This window comes from Drosophila sechellia, chromosome 2L (genome assembly GCF_004382195.2).
Source record: "Drosophila sechellia strain sech25 chromosome 2L, ASM438219v1, whole genome shotgun sequence".
Classification (NCBI taxonomy): domain Eukaryota; kingdom Metazoa; phylum Arthropoda; class Insecta; order Diptera; family Drosophilidae; genus Drosophila; species Drosophila sechellia.
In genome coordinates, this window is record NC_045949.1 from 4,000,437 (window position 1) to 4,027,735 (window position 27,299).

Consider the following 27,299-nt stretch of genomic DNA (forward strand, 5'->3'; position numbering starts at 1 on the left):
TTGTAGAGCCATAAAGTATATTTTCAAGTCTAGACTAATATCCCAATTAAGCAGTACAAATACTTTGAGAAAGTGGCCAAATATATGACCATTGAAGATAAGATGGTAATTATAGTTTGCTGAGCAAATTATGCGAGGGTTCACTTTCGGTTTTCCACCTGCTCAGCTGGCCATGAAGAAAATTGGCGCTGGACGACGGGGGAGGGGGCAAGACATGTGTGGCAATCGCAGGTGAATGAGATGTAAAGCAAAAATCGTGTAAACTTCATGCACAATGAGCAGATATCCATGGTCAGTCGGTGGCCGCCCCCTTTTCCGCCACTTTTCCATCACTTTCCTCACTTTTCTCCACTTGTCTGGTTGTTCATAATGCGCTTAACAAAGTTTTTGATTGCATTACAACGGGTATTTAGATGGAGAGTCTGGCGTCTCTTATGCAATTTATTTAAACGCACACACGTATATGAATTGCATCGATTATGGGATTACATCTTTAATATATATAAATGCGTTATGTTTTGCCGTCTTACACAACCGCAAACAATTTGCTCAGAGTGTGTTAAAGATATTTGTCTAGTTTGCAGCAGGAGTTTTAGAATTTCCGAGCTCTCTGCTGGCCAGAAAAAAAGATTAAAGTTTCATAATTTCTGTCTCAGAAGGAAAGATTAAGTTGTCATTCATCTGCAGCAGCTTTGTTTTAATTTATGCAAATTTTCCAAGATTTTTTGTCTCTGCTTTGGATTTTTATCGTATGCATCATTTACAAATTGTTTTGCTTGGGAATTTCCACATAATTGCTGGCTTAAATGTAAATGAATTTCAATTAGTGTTGAGCAAAGCAATATGCAAATTTAAATGTCTGCGTTTATCGTCTTCGTTTCATTTAAATTTATACATGCCCAAACTTTTCCCAAGCCTCTCGATGCCCAGACTCACACATAATTCTTTGTCGAGCCAGCTGATTAAGCTTCTTCTCCATTCTGTCAACTTGACTCAATAAATATTTTATTTAAATCACTTTTAACCAAGTTCAAGCCTGTGAGAATTCGGAAATCAACTTTGAGACCGCAAATCGATTTCTGGGTAAAAAATGTTTGCACCCAAAGTGAACACTTTTTATGCGAGCAATTAAAACACTGGTACTGGTACTGGTATTTTCTCATAAAACAAAACAGGAAGGCAAAAAATGGTTAAACAAAATATCTGTGTAAAAGTGGGAAAAATATTTTGGTACTTTGACCAAAGCCGTAAAATGTCCGCACTTAAAAAATTAAAATGTTTCCCCTGCCAAAACAGCAGAAATGGTTTCATTGGGGCTGAGGGGTGAGTTCTGCTCCATTAGGGGTACAATCCCTCCTCTTGTTCGCCTTATTTCGTATTGATTAACCAGAGGAAATCCATCATTGTCAATGTGGTCTGGTTGCCTCAGTCTCATTAGACATTTGTGGCGACATAATGCGGAAATAAATGGGAGGGACTCTGTTTTTGCAACCAGTAAAAAAAGGGGGAGCAACAAAACCATTAGATGCTGCCACCAGTGGATGAAGGACTATAAAAAAAAAACAGGCATGGGGACTTTGACCAGGTGAGAACGTGCGAACACCGATGGTTGGTCAAAAGAGGAAAAGGTGAGGCTGGGGACCCTCCCTATCCTTGCATAAACTTGACTTAATTAGCTGCGCAACTAACTTGGCTATTTAAACAGGTGCAAAAGGGGACCCAGACTGGTAAAAAAAATACAGAACAGCAGCATGAGTAAGTGCAACAGGAAAGGAGAGCAAAAAGAACAAAGCCCCGCCCGACAATTGCCATTTTCCCATTTGCTTTTGGGCTTTTAAGTGCCGCAAATGGCTATTAAAATGCAAAAAATCCAGTGACTTTAAGCCTCCATTTGGATTGTGATTGCGATTGTGAGTGTGGAAAACGCAAAGCCGAAAGCTCATATATGCGAGGGCCAGTGTAAATGGGGCTTAAATACAGATTTGGTCCTGGCCAAATGAAAACCAAATTCAATTCCGGACCACAGCAATTAAAGTGAGTGTAAATGGGACTTAACTCTAAGGAAGGTAAAGGGGATTGTACGCAAAATGTGTTTATTATGCTCATGGTGTCACAAAAGTCAACGATAATTTCAATTAAACTTTTGAAGTTGGAAAGATAGTAATGCTCACCATGTTAAGTAAATCCTCCTGCTTAATAAAATCACTCCGAATAAAATCGAGAAAAATTGAGAAAGGTCCCCACACAATCATCGATAAGCTCTAACCTAACGAATGATAAAGTTTTTTTATCCCCGACCAGATTCAAGAAATATCTGGCCAACAAATTGAGCTTGACCCCGGGCCAAGTTGTAGTAAAAGGAATAAGTTCAAAACAGGAGGGCGAATGCAATGCTGGTTGATTTTTGTTACAATTTGGTCGTGATACTTTTTTTTTAACTTTTTTTAACTTGTTGTTGCTGCGGTTGTTGTCATTGTGCTTTAACCCTTGTCAAATCCCTGCCCACTGCATGGACATACAAATACTGGTATAAAAAGAACGCTGAAAAAACAACAAAAAATATACGAAGAACCCAAAAATAATGTGGGTCACTTGACGCACAACAACAAGAAGAACACGACAGGAAAAACAGTTGGAAAATTTATTGTCGCCGGTAGTTTTTTTTTCATTTTTTTCACTTTTGTGTCGGTGGAAAGAGCTGCTGCAAGAGCTGCCAAAAAAGAGCGACACCAACAACTGAAAATGTTGTCATGCATTTGCTCCACTTTTCTCTACCCATCTCGCTCGTACTACCCATAGCTATCTCTTTCTGCGAACCCATAGCTATCTCTCTCTACTTTCATGTCTATCGCTGGTTTATTGAGTGTCGCAACAGCGGGACTTCCACAGAAATTGGGGATTTTGGCCCGAATAGAGGGATTGGGTTTTTGCCCCCCTTTCGATTTCGTATCCGAGGAGTTCTAATTTCTCGGCTGGGTATTTTGTTTTTAATTTATTGTGGCACTTTTGGTTCGCCGTGCCATAGAGATAATATTAATAGCCGGCCGCCCAAGTGGTCAGCAGGGGAAATCGAAAAGGTAAGCGGCTCCTAATGGCTGGGAAAATGGAGATAGCCCAGCCAGCTTTTGCGTGAAAAGATGTCACGCCATAAAGCTGCTTTATTGAACCATTGCGAGCCCATATATGGGTTTTGGGCTCGGCTCGTAAATGTTTTCCGAGTGCTTTTCCTTGATAGCAGCGACTTGACAAATGCCCAGCGGAATGGAGATACTTAACACTAGTTTGAATGAATTGGAAACCCTGAAGGGGGGCTCCATGATTAGGAGATGCAATATTAACCAAATTTCCAACTACTTTAATATTGAAAAACACACATTTTGTAAAGTAATGCGTCGAAAATTAATGTTCCTTCACTCTTCTGAGTATATTTTGAAGTTTGCACCATATATTTCGAGAGCAGTTTTCCAAGTATGCTAAAAACTTTCCTAAGCAACAATTTGCAGCTGAGTTTGGCCAAATCCCTTTACGATGCACTTGGTTACTTTCGAACCCTCGGTGATGTTCCACCTATTAATTACTCGATGTTTTCGGGTTAGTTTTCCGGTGGAAGAGCGATGCAAATTGTGTATACGCCATGTTGGCATGCTTTGTTCTGCGCTATTCCATCATTTCGCCAATTTTTCTTACTTCCACTATATGTTCTGCATAGTTTGCAGCGTTTTTATGATGATTTTTAGTATTATTGCATTGCAATTTTAAATGGCAAACATTTTGTTGCTGTGAGCAACTGTTGAAGTTTCCTTATGCTGCCGCCTTTTCCCTTTTATCTTGCCCTTTTCTCCAGCATTCTCGACTCCCTCTGACTTTTATTATATGTATATTTTAATGCTAAATGGGAAAAATTACTTTCATTTTCCTCGGAATTGGTTTTACAAGCAGTAGTAGCAGCAAAAGTTGAGCAAAACAAGCGGCAAAAACAGCGTGCCAAACTTTTTGTTGAGTGAAAAATGCACCAGAGAAGGGAGCTTGTTTTCCCCCGGATTCCGCGTGCGTTTCCCTCGAGCTTTGCCCAGCTGCATTTCTGGGACTACGACTCAGATCCTTCCGTGCAATATATGTAATGCAAAAGTTTTTAATTTAGCGCCAACTTAGCGCCGAGACTCGCAAAACGCAAAGCAACTGGAAGGGAAATGCCAGAAAAGGCAGGGAACAGGAAAAACGTAGGAGATTTTTTTTAAAAATATGCTTTAAAAAATAATCAACTTGCCAACATTGCCAACGCAAGCACGCAGGTCTTAAAAGTGAAGAAAATCTAGGGGGATAGGAGTCTTTTCGCCAAAGTAGCTTTGCCAAAAGTTTCCCTTTTCTTCCGTTTTTGTTTCACATTCTCTGGCAATTTTTTCTTGTGATTGTTTGGAAATTAAGTATTAGATCTGATATATTAGTTTCTCTATCCACATTCCTTGAAGGGATCAAACAAGACTCAAACAATATTTGTATGTCTGGATCCGGTACTCCAGCAACTTTCTGACCCAAAATTCCTGCTCCAAAACTGAAGTCTCTCGGTTATGCAATTTGGCAATCCGAAAGGCGATGGTCAAATGAACTGCTGCGGTTTTCCACAGCCGTTGACTCCACCCTCGCACCGATTTTTCCTGCTTTTCCAGGCGCAGCTGCTGCTCCACAATTCTTTTGTCAGCACTCGGAATCAAAAACACGAGGTGAATGGCGGCCGTGGCCAAAACCAAGTTCCATGAGTAACAAGCGTGGAAAAGCTTGTCGAGTGGTCAGTAACCAAACTCTAGCGCAAAAAAAAGAATGTATATAAAAATAAGTGCGGGCGAATAAAAAATAAAGTAAAGGGGCAGCTCAAAGGGGCGGCGGAGTGTGTGTGTGTGTGTGTGTGCGAGTGTGGGCGTGCCGGCATGGCTGAAAATTAAATTTGCACCACGCAAAAACACGGAAAGTTGGGGCAACAAAAATTGCGATACAGATAGAGAAACAGCGCGGTGAATTTGCCACTAAGCTGCAGTTGAGAACCGCAGGACAAATGAATGAAATGCCATGGAAAGGACACAGGACATGGTTTATAAGCGAGTGCTCCTTCTACGGGGAACAATGCAGAGGATGAGCGAAGCTTTGCTGACATATTCCCAGTGTCGGCTCCCAGGATCTCTGGATGCCAGTGGAAAAAAGGATGGAAAAGGAAGAGGCAGCCCGCATAAAACAGCTGTTGTGGGTGTAGAACTACTCCTCCCTTTCGAAAGCCAAAGCTGCTAAGTCCTTGTTCCGACCCATATCAACAAGGAATGTTGAAGATTCCAACGGCGACTCAATCTGGTTTTCTATTTAAGATACAACAGCATGGGATAAAATAGTGGAGGAGATAGTTTTCATAATTATGACGTAAATCATCTTATGCTTGGCATTTATTCAAGTGTGCATAAAGCCACAAAAAATAACAATTTTAATTTAAAATTACGCATGTTGATATACTAATATTCATTAAGTTTTAAAGTGTTTCTATAAGTTTTGCCGTATCTGTGTGTTTTTCGTGAATCATGGTCTTCGCTTGAGCTTGGTTTTCAGCTCTCGGCTGTGTGGATATATTTTTATGGCATACTTTGCGGCATTTCTTTGGAGTCTGCTCCCCTTTTGTGTCTCAACTTCACTTTGGCGGCACAAATTTGAATACAAACATTGTTGTTGTTGCTCCTCTCACTCGTTTCCACATGAAATATGATAATTCATTACACGAGCTTCAAGATACTGCAGGGAAAGCGGGAAAAAAGGAAGCGGCAGGAAAGGACAAAAAATGGAGAAGGAAAATATAAAGAAACGACACTCACTCAATTGTATCTTATGCAAATTGCCAGTGATTTTTCCTTCAAGTTCTTTTTTTTTGCCTTTCCTTCTTTTTCTTTCCTGTTTCCTGTGTGCTTAGAATGATGCTTCCTTTGTGGAAAAGGGAAAATCTTTTGCATGCGAGGAGATACAGGTTTTCCTTTTGCTCATCTGTTGTTGATTTTTTCGTGTTTAAAAAGAAGCAAAACATTTAGAAATATTTATGACATGCAATGCTGATTTTTAACTGAATCAAAGAGCGTGTGTGGCAGCCATAAATGAATATTAAATACAAACAAAATATACACGGAGAACGATGCCTAATTTGTTTGTTTATGATTAATCAACCAATGATATGAATGCGTCTTTTTACGCAAATTAAATGCGTTGAATTAACTATTTAAGTTTTTAAGTTCATTAAATGTTATCACTTTTTGACAGTAGTGCCATTAAATTGAAAACACTGCAGGTAACGTTGTAAATGAAATTGCAAATTGCTTTCTCAAGTGCAACGGATTCAATCAGAAGTAAGAGAAAAGTGTTGAAGTATTTTAATTAGCTGTGAGGAAAAGTGTCCACGTGGCTGAGGCGCAATGAAAGCTATGATTCCCCGGTAATGAGAAAATCCTTTCACCCCTGGAGAAGACTACCTCACCCACTCGTTCGGGAAGATTGTCAACAACTTGGAGTTGGTCAAGCAATGGGTTTTCCGGCCATTCCTTACCTGACTTTTTATCGTTTTTCTCGGCTTCGATTGCGAGGAAAGGGAAGCTCTATGCACCCAGCCATGTACGCCTGCACTTGGGTAAACAAAAGTTTCTGCTGGCCGCTCTCTGGTGGTTTATTTGTTTGGCCAGCAAACTTTGCTACCTTCGTATCTATCCACCAGATACTTTCTGCCGTATTTGTGCGGACTGCAATCGATGAAGCGTAAATGTTCAAATATTGCCAGAGATATTTCAGCCCTCCACCGCCACCCCGGAAAACAAAACGTGCTCTGGTCATTACCAGCGGACAACCGCAATCCCAGTGCAGTGGCAGCACAAAAGATACAAAAGTATCTTGCAGATTGCCTTGGGGTATTTTTCAGTAGTTCCAGTTCAAGCGAAACTACTTCGACTTGTTCTATTTCTTCGCCAGCTGCTGCTGTTCTTTTCTTTTTGTTGCATTTTGTGTGGGTCTATCTGGGGAGTGCCAAGTGATAAAGTGGTCACCAAAGCTGGAGGCAATTTATGAAGTGCAGTGGGAAAAATAAAGGAGATAATACTATTTAGCAACAAACTGTTCGGTTAAAATGGGATTACAGATTTCAAGGAATTTTATTTGACTCTTTGACTAATAGTTTAATATTAAAGTGCGCTAATGTCTTGACTAACTAAAAACATTTCTCAGCCTCAAAGATTACAAATGTTTTCTTTATCTGTACTCCCTTTCACCGTTCCTTTTTTCCCCACGTAGTTTTTCGCTTCATTTTCGAATGCATTTTTAATAAACTCCTCCTGCTAAAGTGTTGAACTTTGCAATGCCAAAAGTTTGCGCGAATATGATAAGTGCCACGCCCCCCGGGGCACTGCCTTCGCCTGCATATGGGGAAGTGAAATTGAATTTTCCCCAGTGTTGATAAAGTGATACGCAGGGCGCGGTGGAAAAATTGGGGGAAAACTCTGACCCAAAAGTCAACAGCGAAAAAGGAAAATTCTTGGTGTACTTTTCCTGTATCTCTTTGCCTTTTTTTTTCCTTTCCGCCTTCTTTGGCTTCTCTTCTGGGCTTTTTCGAGTGCAAAAGTTTGGCGCACTTGGCCCGCTTTTGATTTGGTCGACAGAGGGTTAAGAGAAGGGGTGCAGGGCGGGTGCGTTCCATGCATGTGCAACTTTTTGTGGCAGCAAGAAAAATTTCAGCTGCCTTTGGCTCGTTGGTTTTGCGGTTTGTCAAGAGGGGGTGGCAATCCTAGAGTTAGCTGGCGAAAATTTCCAAAGTTGCCAGGCTTATTTATTAATATTTCAACACCAGTTCGGCTGCGGCCCCTTTCTCTTTGGCAGCATATCAACAAGTGTTTGTTTTGCTTTTGAAAATTGCATTTTCATTCGACTTTTTCTTGCCGAAATGTATGCCAAAAAAAGGAGGAGGGGGAAAAACGAAGAGGAGGTCCCTTGTAAACAAGAAAAAAGGCAGAAAGAATAAAGAGCTACGAAAACATTTCAGTTCTTGTGGAACTTTCGAAAGTTGCAACTTATCTGTTGTTGCTTATATATCTTTTTTTGGGGGCACAAAAGTTTCTTAAGCCATGTTAACCAGACACATTCGCACCAGAGGGTTAAGACCGGGGGTTAAGGGGTTTCGTGTGAGTATCGTGCAGCCAAAGTTGCAACTCGAACTGGTTTTTCCACTTTGGCCAAAGCAATTTGGAGCCCGCTGCATAAAAACGCATAAATGCCGCTGCTGTTGCAAAAAAAGTTGCCTTTTCATATATACACACATGTAGATATTTTTCCCTCTGTGAGATACAACTTGTGTATCTCCTCGACTTTGGTTGCGAATCTTGTGCCTGTTTTTTCACCAAAGGAAAAGAACAGAATTTCTTGTTGCAGCTTCTTATGTTCTCCCACTTTTCCGCATTGTCATGCAAAAGTTGTAATGAAATAACGGTAGGTAGATATAGGTGTCCCCATCTGCCAATGTCTTAACCCCTGTCGCCCCGCCTCCCGTTTGCGAACATTCGTTATTCGCAGTGGAACAGCTGCAACATGCGATTTCTCTTGTCTCTTGTCTTTTAACCCATAGCTGGCCTAATTTATTCATGTATAATTTTTGCGATGGTTGTTCTTCTCTCAGGGAAACACGTTTTAAATTTCTTGATAAGAAATTATTATTTAGGCAATAATTAATTACTATATTTTACCTGAAATTCAAGATTTTGTACTTTCATAAAAAGTTTGTTTAGTAATATTATTGAACAAGCGGTGCTGAAGAACCCACTCTTCAGAGAAAAAAAAAAGGTGAATTAATAAATAGCATGCATAGCTTTATTTAGATTCAGACATCGATTATTTTGTTATTTTCATCTACAGACCTTCCTCTTCCACAGAGGGTTAAGTGTGCCACATAAATGCTGTCACGTTTCTCCCGACACCCCTCTTAGAGATTTCTGATTTCGCGCAACTGAGGCTTCTTCGTATTATTTTTATTCTCGGCCCAAGGAGCTTGCAACTTGGCCATCAATATTTCTCTGTACTCCTCTGCAGACACAGAAAAAACCAGTTTGCCGCACCTTAACCCACCACAGACCCCACGGTCGCCTTGCGCCGCCTTTAAATTGCAATCTTCTTCCGTTTCGTTGACTTTTGCTGTCTCAGACTCTTGGCTTTTGCTTTTATTTGGAATTTGCCTTGGCTCTTGCTTTTTGGTAGCCAGGATAAACGGGAGCGCCGTTTAAAACAGATAACATTCATTGTAACAGTAGCGCATTCAGTCCCCTTCTCTTAACCCCTTAACACGTAACCCACTCTTACCTCTTTGGAATCGTTTGGTTTGATTTTTTGCTCGCAGCTATTTTTTCTCCGTTTTTGTCTATCTGTGTGAGTCATAAGAAAATTATGTTGCATTTTATGGGCCAGGAGCAGGAGCATTTGCAGTTTTTATCGACTCTGCTTTTGGCCAAAAGGATTCTAAAGTTGGCAAGGACCGAAGAAAAGGCCAAGTATTCTAGTGCAGTAAACAAAAAAACTAGAAACTAATTTGACGATGAGACTCTGCAGTGCGCTTAAATTACCATTTAATCCCATATCATTTTATATCACACATTTAATAAAATCGTAATGCAAAATAAGTTAATAAAGTCAAAGATTACCTTTTTCATTTGGACGTACTGCTCCAGTGTTTTTCGCTGTGTGGCGGTTCTCTAGACCAGCCAACATTTGGCCGAAGCATAAAGACATTAAAGACAAGTCAGGCAGAGAGACAGGGAATGGAGGCGTTGAGATTGCGACTTTGGTGCAGTGCCAGGACAACAACCCGATTGCCGGCTTTAGAGTCCTGCTTTTGGTCCTGGCTGTGTGATTTGCCATTGTTCTTCGCCTCGTCCACAGGCTGCAGGCAAAATAATAAGACATAATTCCTAAGCTTCTGTTGGTCCTGCTTCTGGTTTTGGTCCTTCGTCCTTTGGCATCTCCTCGCTGTGCTGTGTCCACATTATGCATAACTTTACAGACCTCTCACTCTCTGTATATGTATCACTGTAGCTGCAATGAGGGTATTCCCAACCTTAAAGATACCACGTCTCTAGGAAAAACAATCAGAAAAAAGCAATAACTATTTCATCAGTAATTTTTACACTTTAAGGTACTTAAGCGTTGCTAACGTAAAACGTAAAAGTAAATACAAATAAAATAAGCCACAGCGTATCTTATTTCCGACTATTACATACTGTAACTAGAATACAAAATATTTCACCAACTTTTGCTTCCAATTAAAATCTAAAATCTATGCCAACTTACTTTGTAATCAGTGTGTAAACGAGATGGCTAGAGGAGCAAAAGAAAGAGACAGGGCGAGCCTAGGTATTTCTTACATTTTATGGCCAAATTCAATGCTGGTAATTAACTCTGAAAATCCAATTATGGCAAACTTTTCCCAAAGTCTTCGTACCTCCATACATATACCTATCTCTCTCGTTTTCCATAACGCCGTCTCTTTCTTGGGTATGTGTACACTGACATGTGAGGCAAGGTGTCTGTGTAAGTGGGAAGTTGACTGGCTGTGATTGTGTGGGTGCATTTATAAGTGATATGCAGAACATGCAATTAACAAGGGCAAAATTCAGTGCCGTAGAATTGCTCTCATACTTGGGCTCTACACTGAAAATAAATGAACTTTGGAACTCGAACAGAACATCGATATGTGAATCCTATATAGGCAAACAGGATAATAAGTTAGTGATCAAAAAGGCTCCAAGAAACAAAAATCTCCAAGATTTACCCTCTTATTTGTATCAGTGTACGCTATTCGTTCCTATGCTCTACGTTCCCTTAGTTCTCAAGTTTCCCCAAAGGCAGCCGCAAAAGGGCTCACAGCTTGGGTTTTCCCACCTCATCTGCCGCCTTGGCCCCTTCGCCTTCGTCATTGTTTCCATTTTAATATAATTCCCACGTCATAATTGCGTATTGTAGCTGCAGCAACAGAAGCTCCACTGTAGCAAAAGGTGTTGGCCTGAGAATTCTTGGCCCAAAGAGACAACAATGCCCAACGCAAAGGCCGTTGACCAAATGTTCTAGAAAATTTTCCAGTTCTTGCCATTCAGGCGAAATTCAATTGCTACGTTTGAACTGAAATGAAAATTTCTGGGAAAATGTGAATATATTTTCCACTTTGCCGAAAATCTCAGAAAATTCAAATTAACCAGATGATGCGAATAGGCTGTATTGTTAGATCACTTTCTGGACCAATTATCATTTAACAAACGAGATCCTTAACATCTAGATCTTAAATAATATGATATGTACAATAAATTAACAGGGTGAATTAAACATTGCACTTTCAATTCGCCTCTTAAAAACAGTTGTTAATTTTTGAGTAGAATAAAAATGCAATCTGAAAAGATTTACTATTTTCTGTGAAGTACCTATTCTCCACTTTCAAATACGCTATTTTAACTATCACAAAGTTAATGGACAACTTTCATTAAATATACATAAATAATAACTTAGCTTATTTCTTTCGGTTCCAATAGCTTTTAGTTGCGATAAATTTGTTAGCTCTTGACCCTGTCCTGAGCGGAAATAAATTTTTTTTAGACTTTTACTGGACTGCCTTTACACTCGTCGCTCCTTTTGCATATTATTTTTCATTACGAGCAATTACAAGACATTTTTCTTTCAGCTTTTCCTTCGTGCGCCTTCTTTAACGATAATTTAATTAGTTGCAAGTGGCTGGTTGCCTTTTTACCGTTTTTGCATTCGCCCCATTAATTGCACTGAACATTTCGTGAATTCCTAATGTCAGACAATAAAAAAGAAGTAATCGAACCTATAAAGATTCGCTGAGAATGGCTCGTTATTCATTTATATCCTTCAAACGACTATTTCGGATTACGTATTTATTTTGAAAATTAAACTTGTAAGCATTTAACAATAATAATTTCTAATTTAAAAAATACGGAAGAAAGAACCTAACACATTTTTATGTGTTCTTAAGGAAATGCATATTTCACATTTTTTTAATAGTTGACCCAACATATTCAGAGGCATAATTCAGTGGAACAGGACAACATCTGGCAATTTGCCTAAGTGCAGCGAGCTGAACTTCTACGTCTCGTTCTCTGTCTAAAGTTTTTAATTAGAAACGCATCCTGCGAAAATGGACAGCGCGAGTTCTCTCTTTCTCTTACTTACCCCTGATTTTCCCCGGTTTTTCCCGTGCTTTCCCTCGTCATTCCTCCCGCTAAGCAGTCAAGTGAAATGAGTAAAGAAATGCGTTGACAACCAGGCCAAAAGCTCCACAAAAGTAACTTTAATGGCAGACAGAGACGGCCAGAATAAATGAATGAAATGGGCACAGCGCCCAGAACCTGGAAAAATAACAAGAAACGAAACTTTTGACATAAATTCCCGGCCCAAAAAGATAGAAAACTCGGGCACAAAATGAGAAGTGAAGGCTCTTTTGGCCGCCAGAGTTGCAACCTTGACGTGTGATGCTATTATCCATCGGATTAGATAAGGATATTTAGGGGCCTTCAGCCGAGTGCCAAATTAATTTTAATGCGATTTTCATGGGCTGCATAACTTTGGGACTTTAACGACTATTGGCCCTAATGCAAATCCAGCGAAACAGACCGAAACAAGCACAGTCTGAAATACAGTCTGGAGCTGCAGCTCAAATACAAAAATTTATTGCCTCTCAAACACTTTTTGCGCTTTTTTTTTCTGGAGTGGCTTAAACGCCGCCTCATGCATATTTGATGCCAAATATAAAGCGGCTATAAATTCCACTCGAAATTTACGCGCCAAAGTAAGAGCAATGCGCCAGGGGTCGACAAAAAAAAGAAAGGAAAAGTGAGCAGAGAAGGGAATCCTTGAATCCTTGGGATACGCATGTGTTCAAGGTGCGCTTAAAGGTAGGCAATGTATCTGAAACTTTGTCGCCTAAGCATGTGAAAAAGTTACTTGAAATTGTTTTCATTTTTCTTTATTCAAAGCACTCCCTTTTATTTTGCTCCTTTTTTCTTGACAAGTTTGAGGTATAATGCATTATTAAGAATTAAACAAAATTCTTTGTGCTTTGTTTTTCTTACGGTCTCTTTTATTTTAAACCGATTTTTCTTCTTTTCTTTTGGGTAAAGAAAGAGCAACAGCTGATAAAATTTTCATGAACACTGAAAAGTTCTTCTTATGTCGTCGGTTTTATTTTCTGGTCTGGGTTCAGGGATTGGAGTGAAAGTTATGATTCTTTTCGAATTAAGTCTTATGAAAATTTGATAAAGAGGTTTTGTGTGGTGGTCAAAAATTTGTAATGTTTATGGGTGGCGAGGCAAATATTTTTTATTCACAATAAAAATTACAATCTTGGGAAGGGAAAACGTCCTTTGATTTGTGATTTGTTGCCAACGAGGTTTTATTATAGTTATACGTCATTTGATCTCATTATTAAATATTCGCTATATCTTTTCAGCACTCGTAGCTCTGAGTTCCACGACTCTGGCCGATGAATCCATTGACACACGTGAGAATGCCGACTTAACCCTCAAGTGCCGGTTTAACGACAAGTATGAGGCGAATGACTTCTCTTTCTTCTGGACCCGCTGGACAGCAAATCCCGCCCAGTTCGATAACGTAGCCATCGGTGAAGTGCAGTTGAGTTCCGGCTATAGGTGAGTAATTTGCAAAAACATCAAAAGCATAGTTATATAATTTGGTATGGATCTGACATAGTTGTGAAGTAAAAGTTTGACAACAATGTACAATAGTATCGATACTATCGATGTTTTTTCGACCCTAGTTGGTAACGGTTAATCGAAGCACGACCTAGCAACAAGGATGATAATTGCGGAAACGATTCGCTTTGAGGGATGTTAAATGCTGGCCATAAAGCTGATGTCCTTAATGGGAGTGTGTGTGTGGGGTCATAAAGTGAAACGTGGAGGGAAATCCCGCAGCCTCTGTCCTTCTGTGGCATTAACGGTTATCCTTTTGCCGACCGGCAAGTACAGTTTATCCCGGCAGCAGCAGTTGGCAGCCATTTGTTAAGTTAATTAAATGTTTCACACTCCTCTCTGCGCCCACCCGACCTGGATAATGCGATTTATGCATGTGACTGACTGGTCTGGCAACTTAATTAAAATCAAGTTCTTGGCAGTTTAAACAAATGCCAGGCGACTGAAACAGTTAAGTCCGAACGTGGCTACGGCTTTGCATTTGTATTGGATTATGATGGTTAGTTAATATGAAAATCGTCGTTAAAATGTTGTGAACATCGTATACGAATGAAAGTTACAGAATCTTAGCATTGAGCAATTCATTCATACAATTTATTAATATAGGAGGGGTTCTATGTTTTCAAAACTATTTTTGGGTAGGAAATAAAACATTCTGTTTCCTATCAATTATTGTATCCTACAATTTTCCTTATCAAGCATATTTTTACGATTCCTCACGATCCGTAATCTCATCACTATTGCCCGTGTCCTTAATGTCAAAGCCGCGTGTTGCATGTTGAGACTTGCAGAATACACACATGGCCTTCCACCTCTTGGTGTTTGTGTTTATGTTTCATTTTCATTGCCCCCTTTCATCCCCAGATTTCAATTGTATTTTTATTTGCCTGGTGCCTGCGACTTCCGCTTCCCGTTGGCCGCCTGCTTTTTAATGTTCGGTTTGGTTTCTTTATGTGGAAACGCATAAATTTTAAGTGCCAACTGTGCCACACGAGCCTCCAACTTCTTCCTTCTCGTCTTCCTCTTCTTCGCGAGGAATGCAACCCTCCATCCGTTCCATTCCGTGTCGTTGCGTTTCCGTTTCATTCCGTTCTGTTTCATCCTGCATGCAGCTTGCCAAATAAAATTGCCACATGCCAGCGTTAGTATAACGCCGCTATATACATTTTATGGGTGCACTGGGGAAAATAGCTCTAAGAGGTTAAACCAAAATTCATATAAAAAAAATGTTTTGTGCCTCCAATGAGTTGCTGGCACACGATAACTTTTATATTTGTTTTAGAATTTATTTTTAAAAGTTCTGTGAAATGGTTCAATGCAACACCGAAATTTCTATCTGTACGCATTGGTATGAGAGTGGGCATAATAAAACCAAATCAACAAATAGAAAAGCAGCGTAAAGAGGCGTTGAGGGGCCAAAGAAATCGCGCTGCGGGCCCAGGCAAATTGTAAAATATATTTTTACTGCAATTTGTGCCGAAAGCTAACAAGGAGCCGAAAACAAGCCAACAAGGACAAATAACAGGACGAGAAACAGCAGCCGGGACACGAGAACACGGCTCAAGGAGGCTAAAACGAAACTGGCCACATAATGAAGGCGAAGATAGTACCCAACCCGAAAACCCCCCTGGAAATTCCTATCTGTGCAAAAGTGAAATTACTGCAAATTTGCTGGCAATGCCAAACAACACACACACAAAAAAAAAGAAATAAAGAGAATTACAGATTTTTTCTCTGGGCCAAAATGTCGCGACAGGTCGAAGGGAAAAAGAAAAGCTCTGGGCTAATATTTCGCTGAACATTTAATTTAACGAGACATCAGGGGAATGCTCTTCTCACAGAGATTGAGAAACAATGAGAGCGGCATTTAGAAGGCACGAGTCGCAGGGAAAACGATTCCCTTGTTTGCGAATTCGTACATGTAAAGAATTATTTGAGTGAAAAGTGTACGGTTGCATACTTAGGAGAAAGTATGTTTAAATATCAATTTTTGGTATCTAAAATCTGGTAAAATGGTTTGACGATTAATGAAATTAGTATAAAATTTAAAATTGAAAACCGAAAGAAGCTTTCTTTATATTTATGGCGAATAATTGGCGGCCGTTTAAAACTGTCCTCTGTCCTGGTACGAAAATTATAAAAAAAATTTTACTTTTTGCCCAGGGGGAGCAACAAAAAACGCGAATCGAGGGCAACACTGTGGTAGCAACAACAAATCACAAATTGCAATGCACGAGGAGAATTGTTTGGGGTGGGGAAGGGATGCTATAAATAAAGCCGTGGGATGACTGTTGGGGATAAACTTGAAAATTGCAACAAGAATAAGGCAGCCGGGGGCCTTTTGCTTATCCCTCTAGAGTACGCTTTTTGTTGTAACGCTCAAGGACACGCGTCCTTTCCCCCACTTTCCGCGGCTCGTTTAAAGCGCTTTTCATTTGCCGATAGGAGGTGGAAAATTGAGGGGATTCCCCAGAGCGACGGCAATGACGATGACGATGACTGCGCTTTGCCAGCAGTTTTTATAATTTGCACTTTTTTTATTTCCACCGAGCACGTGTCCTGAGAATTCTATCTATCCCAGCTGCAAATGAGCAAATCGCCAGAGACTTGGCCCCAAAAACTGTGCTGAAAGTGGAGGAAGGCAGCGGAGCAGCTGCAAATAGAAAAATGCTCGTAGTAATAAAAAAAAAATCAACTAGACAAGGACACGCGGTTTTGGGCGGCCAAAGGAGGTAAGCGGGCATGTCTGTGGTGAATTTAGTCAATTCGCTGTCTGATGCAGAGGCAAAAAGGGGAGTAGATACTATATACTAACATTTAGTTAGAGGAACTATATGAAAGTAAAAGTATTTTAGAGGCAGTGCTTATAAGTTTTATATGTAACTACTATTTATCGAGGAAAATAAAATTTAGGTTTGAATTTCTTTGAGTGCACTTTACGTTCCCTTTTGGATTTCGTTGGCGAGTGTTTTTCTTCTTTACCCCAAATTTTTTGGTCTGTCTGCGCGTTCTGTTTAGGGATTTCAAGACCATGAGACCTGGGCAGTTTTAGTATTTTTTTCGTCCTGCTGCGGTTTGCTGCTTGGCAAATTAAATTTTCACACAAACGTGTGTTTTATTTTCCTTTTTTTTGGTGGCACTGCGGTTTTTGGCAGCAATTAGCACAAGAGTAAAATGAGTGAGTAAATAAAACGAACTTGCGAGCGAGCTAATCAGTGTGAGTCCCTAAGCCAGTCCAATTAGAATCGCAAAATTGTCTAGACCAAAAGTGCACTAAGCTAAGATGCCTCAGAAATCTCAGAAAATCGAACGGAAAAGTGCCACCCACCTCGCTAAAAATCCTCGAGATGAGAAGCAATTTCAGTGTCAGTCAAAAGTCCACTTGCAGCTTGACAAATGAACTCGGAATAGTCTCTGCAAATGGAAAATGAAAATTTTATCTCCCAGCTGTGGGCAGTAGGCAGTGGGAGGAGGGCCATCTTGTTTGCCAATCTAATAAACTGCTGACTGGCCAGCGAGGAAAAGCCGAGAATCCAGCGAAGCGCATTCGGGCGGCATCAATTTTCTGTAGTTGTCCAGGACAACGACGATGACGACCAAATAATCATCATCATCCTATTGAAAAATTGTGAAAAATGGCAGCAAAAGAAAAAAAATCGTAAATGGAGGACACTGAAGTGGCCTTGAAATATTAAGACATTGGCAAAATGAAGCCAAGATAAATGAAGGAGGGGGAATGAATGTCTGACAGAAGCCAAAAGCAGCAAATTGACATACTTGTCCCCTTATGCTTTGGATAGATAAAAGGAAGCGAATTTTCAATATATTTAAGATTGAACTTAAGACCTGTTAAGGCTTTAAAATTACGGAGATTCCGAAATAATTATTCAATTTTTAGAATTAGAATAATTAAATGGCAAGCTTCCTAAAAATGAAAATAGTCGCATACTAACTATTTGTTTCTCTATTTGTATACTTAAACAAGAAACAATGAGTTTAGCTCAATATGCAAAATGATACTAAATGAAATAGATTTTCCAATTATACAATTTTTTGCAATTAATTTGGTTTACGAGGCTGCAAAGCAATTACGCCATAAGAACCCTCAGAGCTTAATAGTCCGGCACATAAAAATAACAATAAGGTAAACATTAGTAAAATTCCAAAGACTGTGTGAAAATTACTTTCCTTCTTTCCCTGTTTACCTTTCACTCGAGTTGCCAGTGTCTGGGACTCAGGTTCTTATTGAAAATTGTCTAGGAAAAATATGCAAACATTTATTCGAACGTTGATTTTATTTATATTGGTCCTTCGTGCATCCCCCTGAAAACTCCTTGTCGTGTCGCCTTCCTCGTCAAATATTACCATTTCGTATTTATTTATATTACGAGCGTTTAAAGTTTGGCCACCTGCGGGCAGAAAACAGGAAGCGAATCAAGGACAAGAGTGGAAAATCCAATATTAGCACAATTAGTGACGGCCACTGAGGAGGAGTCGGGCATGGCGCACAGAAGTCGCCTGGAAGTTTTCAAATAAAAATAAATTGATTTCGAGGCAAATCGAAATTGATTGACTGGATTTTGACATTTAACCTTTGAAGCTTGTTTCCTTTTCCGCTTTTCCGAAAAATACACGCAATACGCAGCTCAAGCATTGAGAAAATTCATATATTTAAGTACTTAAATGCACAGCTCTTGGCATTAACTACCTATATTGAACTCTTCACTGATTTTATTTCCCTCCTTCCTTCCAGACTCGACTTTCAACCGGAGCGTGGCATTTACGATCTGCAGATCAAGAATGTGTCCTATAACCGCGACAATGGACGCTTCGAGTGCCGCATCAAGGCCAAGGGAACGGGCGCCGATGTCCACCAGGAGTTCCACAATCTCACGGTGCTCACACCGCCTCATCCACCCGTTATCTCGCCCGGCAACATAGCCGTGGCCACCGAGGACAAGCCCATGGAGCTGACATGCAGCAGCATCGGTGGTTCCCCCGATCCCACCATAACGTAAGTTCGGAATATATCTGGAACTACTCTATAAGTTTACTTATAATTAACCCGTTTATACAGTTGGTATCGCGAGGGTTCGAATACGCCCCTGCCAGCGACGGTATTAAAGGGCGGAACCAAGGATCAGCCCACCAATGCCACGCTATCCATAATTCCTCGCAGGGAAGATGACGGTGCCAAGTACAAGTGTGTAGTCAGAAATCGAGCCATGAACGAGGGAAAGCGATTGGAGGCCACTGCCACTTTGAATGTTAACTGTGAGTAGACCGAGCTTAGATATACTCTTTATACTTATGGGCATACTCAGGGCGTTAGCATCTGATGCAATTGAATTTGAAATAAACGGGGGAGTCCATTTAAATCGCGATTAATACCAACCCTCAATATCAGCATAGATATACGATGCGCCCACTTTCAATCCCCTGGTAAACTTTGCAATTATTCGCACCCAAACCACTTGAGCATCATTAATAATTTCCACAGTCAGACATGGAAAATAATTTCCATAAATGGCGAGTCTTTACCATTGCTAATTAGAGCCAATGGAGGGGGGGGATTGTGGAGTCTTGGTATTTTGTAGTGCTTTTCCACGCGGAGTCATCCATCCGACAAGTCGACCTTCGCTTAATTTGCATGCTATGCGGCAATTACAACACCATCTGAATATCTGGAAATTAGCATAATGAAGGAAGGAGACAATGAACAGCCAGTCCTCGGCGTTTAACCCTGTGTTTTTCGCATTTCCCCTCGCAAATGCACATGACACATTTCGTTTAAAGTATTTAGATGCAACCAGCCACACCACGAAACAAACACACCAGCAATATACAGCAACTAGCATATACGAACAGCACGACCGACCGGCAATCGCATAATCGCATATATCTTTTTTAAAAAGCCGACAAAACCCAGGCACATAAATTACAAATGCTGACCTGAACCGACGACCTGCTGCTGACTGAACGCAAGTAATTAGAATACAAATTTATGTGCCACTCGTCGTCGCAGTTGTTGTTTAATTGTTGCTGCTGTTGTTGTTGTTGCAACAAGTGGCGGTGTATTAGTGAAACTGCGCCAGTGTGCGTGCGTGTGTGACCTGCTAGCTGTTAACGCTGGCTATTAGGGCTAATCAAAAGGCAAATAAAGTGAAATATTGCCTCGGCCGCCGTGGCAAGGCAATCGACTGTTTGGGCCTACACCTATGCACTTGGCGAATAAAAGGTGATAATTTAGTCTGGCAGTTAAACATCAAATCACTAGGTTCTTTTAATTACTTTGGAAGGTGTCTGAAAGTATGCTAGAATTTTACCAGTATCTATCCACACTTCTGTCAAAGTGTAGAAAAGCTAAATTTTCCAACTCATTTTCTTTCACTGTACCATTGGCTTTATAGCCCTACTATTACCTATCGGCATGGCTATCAACTGTGTAATTAATTCAAAAACAACACACACATGCAGAGGACGCTGTTGTGGCTGTAGAATCTGAGCTGGTGTTAGTGCTCGCATTAGTATTAGTAGTGAAAAGAGGACAAAATGCAAGTGGTCAGAAGGCTGTGCTAATTGCCGGGAAAGTGAGAGAAAAAGAGAGAGAGCTTTGTGAGAATTGTATAATAGTCTGTAAAAAAGATTAAAGATTAATAATTAAATTGTTAAAATTACAATATATAATGCAAAAATATAGCTTATAGCTTGGCAGTCGTACTATTTCTTTTTGCTCTAGAACGAGCACTAATTTTCCATATTAGGAATGAGCTGCTCTATAAAACCGCATTCCAAACAAATAAAAGCGAACCACGGCTCATATGCCCACCACCACAGTGAGGCAATAAATTTGTATGGTAAACAACAACAGTGGCTGGAAATGCATTAAAGGCAACCGCCAACGTCGTCACACATGTCGTATGAGTAATGCCCACCTGACTATGTTAAAACTACACGAACGCATCATAAATATATAGATATATATGTACATACATATGTACCACATATTGACGCAACGCTAATTAACCGCCTCTTGGAACGACCACGCCCACTTAAAATGGATTCCATCCAATGTGGGGGAATTTACAAAACCAAAAATTAGATACACGTGTAAGAATTTGTGTAAAATATGTAGGTCGCTTTCGGTTTAATTAGTTGGCCTCAGGCCACGCCCACAGCCGCCCACATTTGCATAAGCCACATTAAATGAGTTCCTATATAGATACACACAACAAATTCATTATGTTTATCTAAAGTGTTTGTTTACTCAAAAAGGTTTAATTGCGAAAATGTTAGAAAAAGTCAGTCGAGAAAAACCCTGAAACCGCAAAGTAAATTTCGAGGGCTTTGTATTTGTAAATGTTTATTAATTGCTAGCGTTTAGATTTGTTAGATGGCGTTTTAATAAATTTCGTAACGACAACAGGAACCGCAATAAGTGCAGGAAAAATAAGAAAAAAGGTCAGCAGGCAGAACAAACAAATCGAGACCGTAAAGGATATGTGAACTCTGATTGTGGCTAAGGATTTCCACTTGTGGTCACCTCCGGTTTTTACTGGGGCTTCCTTTGCCATTTTCCCCATTTCACTTTTCCCTCAGTAATGCGTTTTTAAGCAAGCAGAACAGGGTCCCGAGTAGATCAAACAGGGAAATGATGTCCTGCCTTTGTCCTGTCCTCTTTTCCTTTTGCCAGCCTTCAGGCATTTTGCGGTTGCTGCGGGCCAGAAATCCACAGGGTGGAGTGAATGGAGAGAAAAAAGGACTTAGGCTACTGAGAAATAGGGTGTATACTGGGAAAATTTGGGCTGTTGTCAAGTAAAATCAATCAAAGTCTAATAAGCTTAAAGGTAATAACCTAAAAAATAAATGAAAATCAAGCAAATCAGGTATAAATGATTTGAAAAATTTATAACTGATATCTTGTTTTTCTCTGTGCAATATACTGAAACCCAGACAGTTGAACCCTCTCCGGTTTTGTTTGTTTAGCCAACAGTTTGAGCTCTGAAATTAAATCAAAAGCAATTTAATTGAAATAAGAAGAGGGAAAGGGGCAAAACGAGAGACAATCTTGTCTGTTATCCTTTTCCACAGTGATTTACGTTGGGCAATAAAAATTCACTTTTCCTGGCTCTGGCACTCGCTCTTCGGCCCATTGACACCTACAAATTAATCAGAAAATGAGCCACGTTCTTGGCCTAATCTCCCGTAATAACTCATTCCCAAATGGCCGGCAATAAATCGCAGGCAAAAGCAGTGGAAATTGTCGCGCTAATAACCGCAAAATAACAAAATTGCCACGAAAAATCAACGATGGCAATAATTTCAAATTTCTCAGAGGGCCGCTGGATAAAATGAAAGCGCCAAAGTCAAGTTTAATCTGGCCGGGCTCTAATGTATTGCCTTTGGCCTGAAGGGTCGTTCCTTACCTTACCTTTTCTATTCCTGATGAAGCCAATCGGATCGGAGGAGCAAGGAGCGGGAAAACACCCGAATAATGGTGGGTGAGTTTCCCATTTTCCACCTGCAAAAAGTAGGCAAGCAACAGACAGCTGCTCTGCAGGGATATATGGAAAGGGGCTTTTGTTTTTGATTCTAAGCTGACAAGGCAGGGCCAAATCTTGCACGGTCTTTACATTCTCCTCTTTCTATTTATTTTTATTTTTTTTTTTTTCATTTTTGCTGTCAAATCTTTGTCTCAACTCGAAAACCGCTTAAGTTTGTTGCCGGCTTAGCGCCTGCTACCCAAAAAAAGTACTAAAATGCGGAAATAGGAGGGAATTCACAGGTTATTTGTACAGATGGGGAGAAATGGGCTGAAAGGAAGCCTATTAGAAGCCTATTGTATGCCATGCATTTGGTAGTAATTTAAGATTCTCTGCTAATTGAAAATAAACTAAAGAAAAAGAAATGCTCAAAGATTAATCAATGTAAATTGAAAGCTGAATCCAGCTTATCGGCTTGGGGATTTGCAAAATAATAACTTCAGCTTAATTTCATTTAATTTACCTCTTTCCATTTAGCCGCAGAAACAGTTCGTAAACCATTTAAAGCAACTCGACCTGCCTTAATGGTGATTCTCTTTTAAAATCATAATTAAGAGATACTTGCTGCAGGGCTTGCAAGCCCAGGAAACTCAATTTTTCCAACTCCTTTCCCAGGGGTCCATCGTTTTCCATAGTTTAATGTCAGGCAATTAACTTTTGTCTTGCCCCCCGAGAAGAGCGGAAAAACGAATGAGAAGCGTGCGAAATGGAGGGAAAATGGGGGAAAAGCTGGAGGGACCGGGTTCAAAGAGGAGTAGGCCTGTCACATGACCTGCCAGTCAGCGATGAGATCATGCATAAAACAGCCAAAGGAAAAGCCGGGAGGAAAACCGAAGCGAACCAAAACCAAAGCGAACCGAACCGAACCGAAGCACGTCCTCAAATGGGAATGGAAATGTTAAATGTAAATGCGGCATATGGAAAAACGGGAAACGACCTTGCTCTGTGTTTGGGCCTTAACACCCGCAGTGGGTGGGGCTGGGCGGAAAATGGAGGGAAAATCAGGGGGGAGCAGATTGGTAGATTGTCACAGGCAAATAGGCGAGACAACATGAAAATCAACCAAGCAAATGCCAATACACATGCAACGCCGGAAAGAAGCTGCCACGCACTGGGAAAAATATTTTTTCGAAATTGGAAGAAAACATAAAAGTTCTTTAGATTCACCATAAATATTCTTGAATCAATAACGTCAGAATCTTGATGATATCTACAGAAAAATTGGAACCTTTATGCAGTACTTGCACATCTTATTTGCTTAAGTGTGAAAATAGAAATGGTCGAGGATGTTGCGGCTGTGGCATTCAAGGATTCGAGGCTTAACATGGCGTAAACACAAAAGCCTCTAAAGGCATCAACTGCGGCATATAAAGTGGCATTACATTAGAGTACGAACCGGGTAAAAACCAAAACAAAAAAAAGAAGAAAAACCATGCACACAGAAAATAAACGCAAACATGTCCTTTGGCAGGAAGTGTCGCAAAGACAAAAAGAGATTGTCGAGTGGCATCGTCGACGCATTAAATTGAAGATGATGACGATAATGCGCCAGATAAGTCTGAAGTCTGGAGTCGGGAGAGCCTGGGCTCAGGAGGTCTGAGGTCCATGGGGTCATAGGTAACAGCCAACTTAACGTCAATAAACGGGAGTTGAGGGGCGGAAAGGTCGCTCTTCGGTCCGCAACAAGCCATGAAAGGAGGGAAAAGTGGGGGAAAACAGCCACAGGATAACATCTTCCATTTGCGGCCAGAACGAAAGATGAAACAATGGGGAAACAGGAAGGCGGAGGTGGGCCAGCCGGAGGAAGACAAGAGGACATGTGGATGCTGGGTACTATTTACTTGGCATTAAGCAAACTTCAAATAAAAAGGATAACGAGCGCATTGCGAGACACGCAGGCAACTCAAAATGCCACTGGAACTGACTCAACAATAATAACGAAAAAAGCGAGCAATCGGGGGGAGGGGCAACCGGGGGTAGACAAAAGCTGAGTGACATTCCCAAGTTGGGGAAATTCGAGGGATACTTCGAGGGACTTCGAGACAAAAGGCTGCCATGAAAGGCACGACAATTGCACACAATTTTCATTTATTGTTGGGCTACACATTTGGCCACATTATGTCAGACTTTTTTTTTGCCACCCCCTCTCGATGAGCAGAAACAAAAAGGCTTCCCCACAAATAATCGTACATTGCTCTGTCCCTCAAAAAAAAAAAAAACGGAAAAAATAAAAGGAAACTTTGTAAGGACATGTGTGTGTGTGGGAATTTTCCGCAAATACGTATCCTTAACCATCCAGAAAAGAGTATTTCCCTCCCGAAAGGGAAACCAAAAATGCCGCCTCACATTTTGACGCTCCATTTCCATTTCTCTTGATTTTGCGTGCTGAGGTCACTTTCGGTTTTCGGGTTTTGGGTTTCGGGTTGGGATAGGTTTCAAATTTGTGCTTTTGGGGCCAAGATTCGGGGTTGGGCTAGGGCTAAGAAGTTTGATAAGGTTGCCGACATGCGGTTGAAATGTTTTCTTTGTTTGACATTTGAGGCGATTAAAATTAGAGACTTATGTAAAAGCCAAGACAACATTCCTCGGGGCAAAAATCTCACACACTAACCAAATGCATATTTTAAACGGAGGAAAATACTTATGCAAAACCTTATCAATTGATGAATTTAATTCCATAACGGATACCTGTCTTATTAAAACACAATAGGGAAAGAAACTCCGCCATTGAAACATATATAACCCATAGCGTTCAGCGACAACTGAACAAATAGCAAACGCATAAAGCAACCCCCTTTTGGAGTGGGGAAAACATTTCAATTTTGCTGCGGGCTTCTGTTTTATTTCTGCGCTCTTCAGTTCCTCAGTTCGATGATATGCCAAACGACCAAAACAAACTTTGCATTGTTAGTCATGATGATGGCGATATACGCATATGTATGTATATTCATCCATCCCCCCATATCAGGTCCTATTGTTGCCATACATATGGCGATGATAACTACGTTGACGGTGATGATGATGAGGATATGTGTGTATGATGTCAACAGGGCAAACAGCACGCGTCGCTTGTCGCAGTTTCTGGGGCTGAGGAGGGGGCTTTTCAGGGGGGGCGGGCCAAAGGATGGACAATGATTCGGCATTGTTTTGGATGGACTGGAAAACAAACGCCAACTGCCACGCCCACAAAACCCATGGCAACGGGAATGACAATGATCATTAAATATCTGCTGCTAATTAAAGTAAATTTTGCGATTCAATGAAACCGGTTGAGGGACTCGCAAACTACGGAGCATTGAAATCACTAGCCGCCCCCACACCCACACCCAAAAACACTACACATATGTATGTACATATACCCCAAAAAATACACACACACATCCATGCACGTACGTAAACATGTCAATAATATTCAAAATTGAAATGTCAAAATGCTAATTTTGCACATTTGTTTGACTTTTGCAGTACAGGCAGGTACACAGAGAACAACGTTTGGTTTTTTGTCGACTGCCACTTCTTTCATATGCAAAGGCGGCTTGTATATTTTAATATAATTTAATTTTTTCATTTAAACTGGCTATGTAATATGCATGTAATATGCAAACATAAATTTAAACTTAATATTAGCCTGGGTATTTTTTTTATGTGCCTCCCACTTTTGCCACTTTCAACCGTCCTCACTCACTTCCTCCTCAAATCTCGTTTTCGAGAGGAGAATGCAATGCAATTTGCGCAATGTGTGCAAATTTGCACAAGCCGCACCAAAAATTTTATTTACAAAATTTTCGTGCCAAAATTTGACTTTTGCCAACGCACAAGAGGAGCTCCACAAAATGATGGTAAAGTCATGGGGAGATGCGGACTAGAAATGCCCGATATTTCTGCACTTCTCCAGCTGCAGCTGCAGTCCAAATATTTTTCCACTGACTGACTAATGAATTGAGCACGGGGACCCAAAAACCGAGTGCAACTGATGATCAGCTTACCAATAGTACACAGAAAAAAATTAAGCCAATTTTCCTCCATTCATTTCTCGCTAATTGGTCAAAAGAGTGAGGCTCATTATGCACGCCTCATTTGCGATTTCTTTAAAAATGTTCTAGTTTTTCAAATTGTAGTGGAATTTCTGACCAAAGTTTTTAAAACGGAGGCAAATGTAAATGTATTAGTATAAATAAATGGTCAAACTAAGTAACGGATTTTTATTAAGACGAGTACAATCCTTACAGTTAAAATTGACAATTTGAAAAAGGCCATTCCGTTGGGAATATTCCACACAAAATGTTCACCGCAATACCTATAGATTGAATTTGGTAAAAAATCCGTTTTAAGTCGCCAAAACTATCTGAGGGATTTCTGGCAGTTGATAAAAAGTTTTCGGCAAAAGTGGAAGCCGAAAACCAAAAGGAATCAGAGATATATTTCCGTTTATAAATTGAAATCTATTGAGATTTTATTGTTCGGTGGTTCCATTGTTGTCTCTTTCCACAAAACTTGATTTCCATTAATTGCATTGCGCACTTTGTCGAAAACTGGCCTAGGGATTTATCCATTTTTCGTGTAAATTGAATTGTAAATTTGACCAAAATATGAATTGTTTTGGTTTTGTGCAATGAATTGCATTTTAATTAAATTTTGCACATTTGCCGTCAGTCCCTTTGCCTCAAACATTTTTTTAAGCTAATTAAAAGTGTTTTTTTTTTTGTGGGTTTCCACAATCTCCACATATCAACCAACCTAATTAGGTCAAACAGGAAAATGCCTTTTATTCTTGCGGACAGAAATCTAAACTTAAATTAAATTCTGATGCACTGTTATTTTTTCTTGTTGCACTTCGCTGAAGATTGCCAAGTTCTAAATATTTACAGCCATATCAAGGCGCACATATAAATTTATTGTGCCTGTAAAAGAGTTGCAAACAAGGAATTTTCGATGAGGCAGGAGAAGCTGCAGCAGAATGTGGCGTAACATTTGAGTACTAAAGTTT

The 27,299-nt window shown here is 40.2% G+C and overlaps 1 protein-coding gene across 2 annotated transcripts in view; it reads left to right on the forward strand.

Annotated features, from left to right (window-relative positions):
- The window catches only part of LOC6613308 (hemicentin-2), a 79,116-nt gene that overhangs the window by 25,913 nt on the left and 25,904 nt on the right, over positions 1-27,299 (forward strand). For both annotated transcript variants that reach the window (XM_032722554.1, XM_002037749.2), the window contains exons 3-5: positions 13,508-13,706; positions 18,523-18,783; positions 18,847-19,043. In XM_032722554.1, coding sequence (XP_032578445.1) covers positions 13,508-13,706; positions 18,523-18,783; positions 18,847-19,043 — 657 coding nt within the window. The remainder of the gene's footprint in view (positions 1-13,507; positions 13,707-18,522; positions 18,784-18,846; positions 19,044-27,299) is intronic.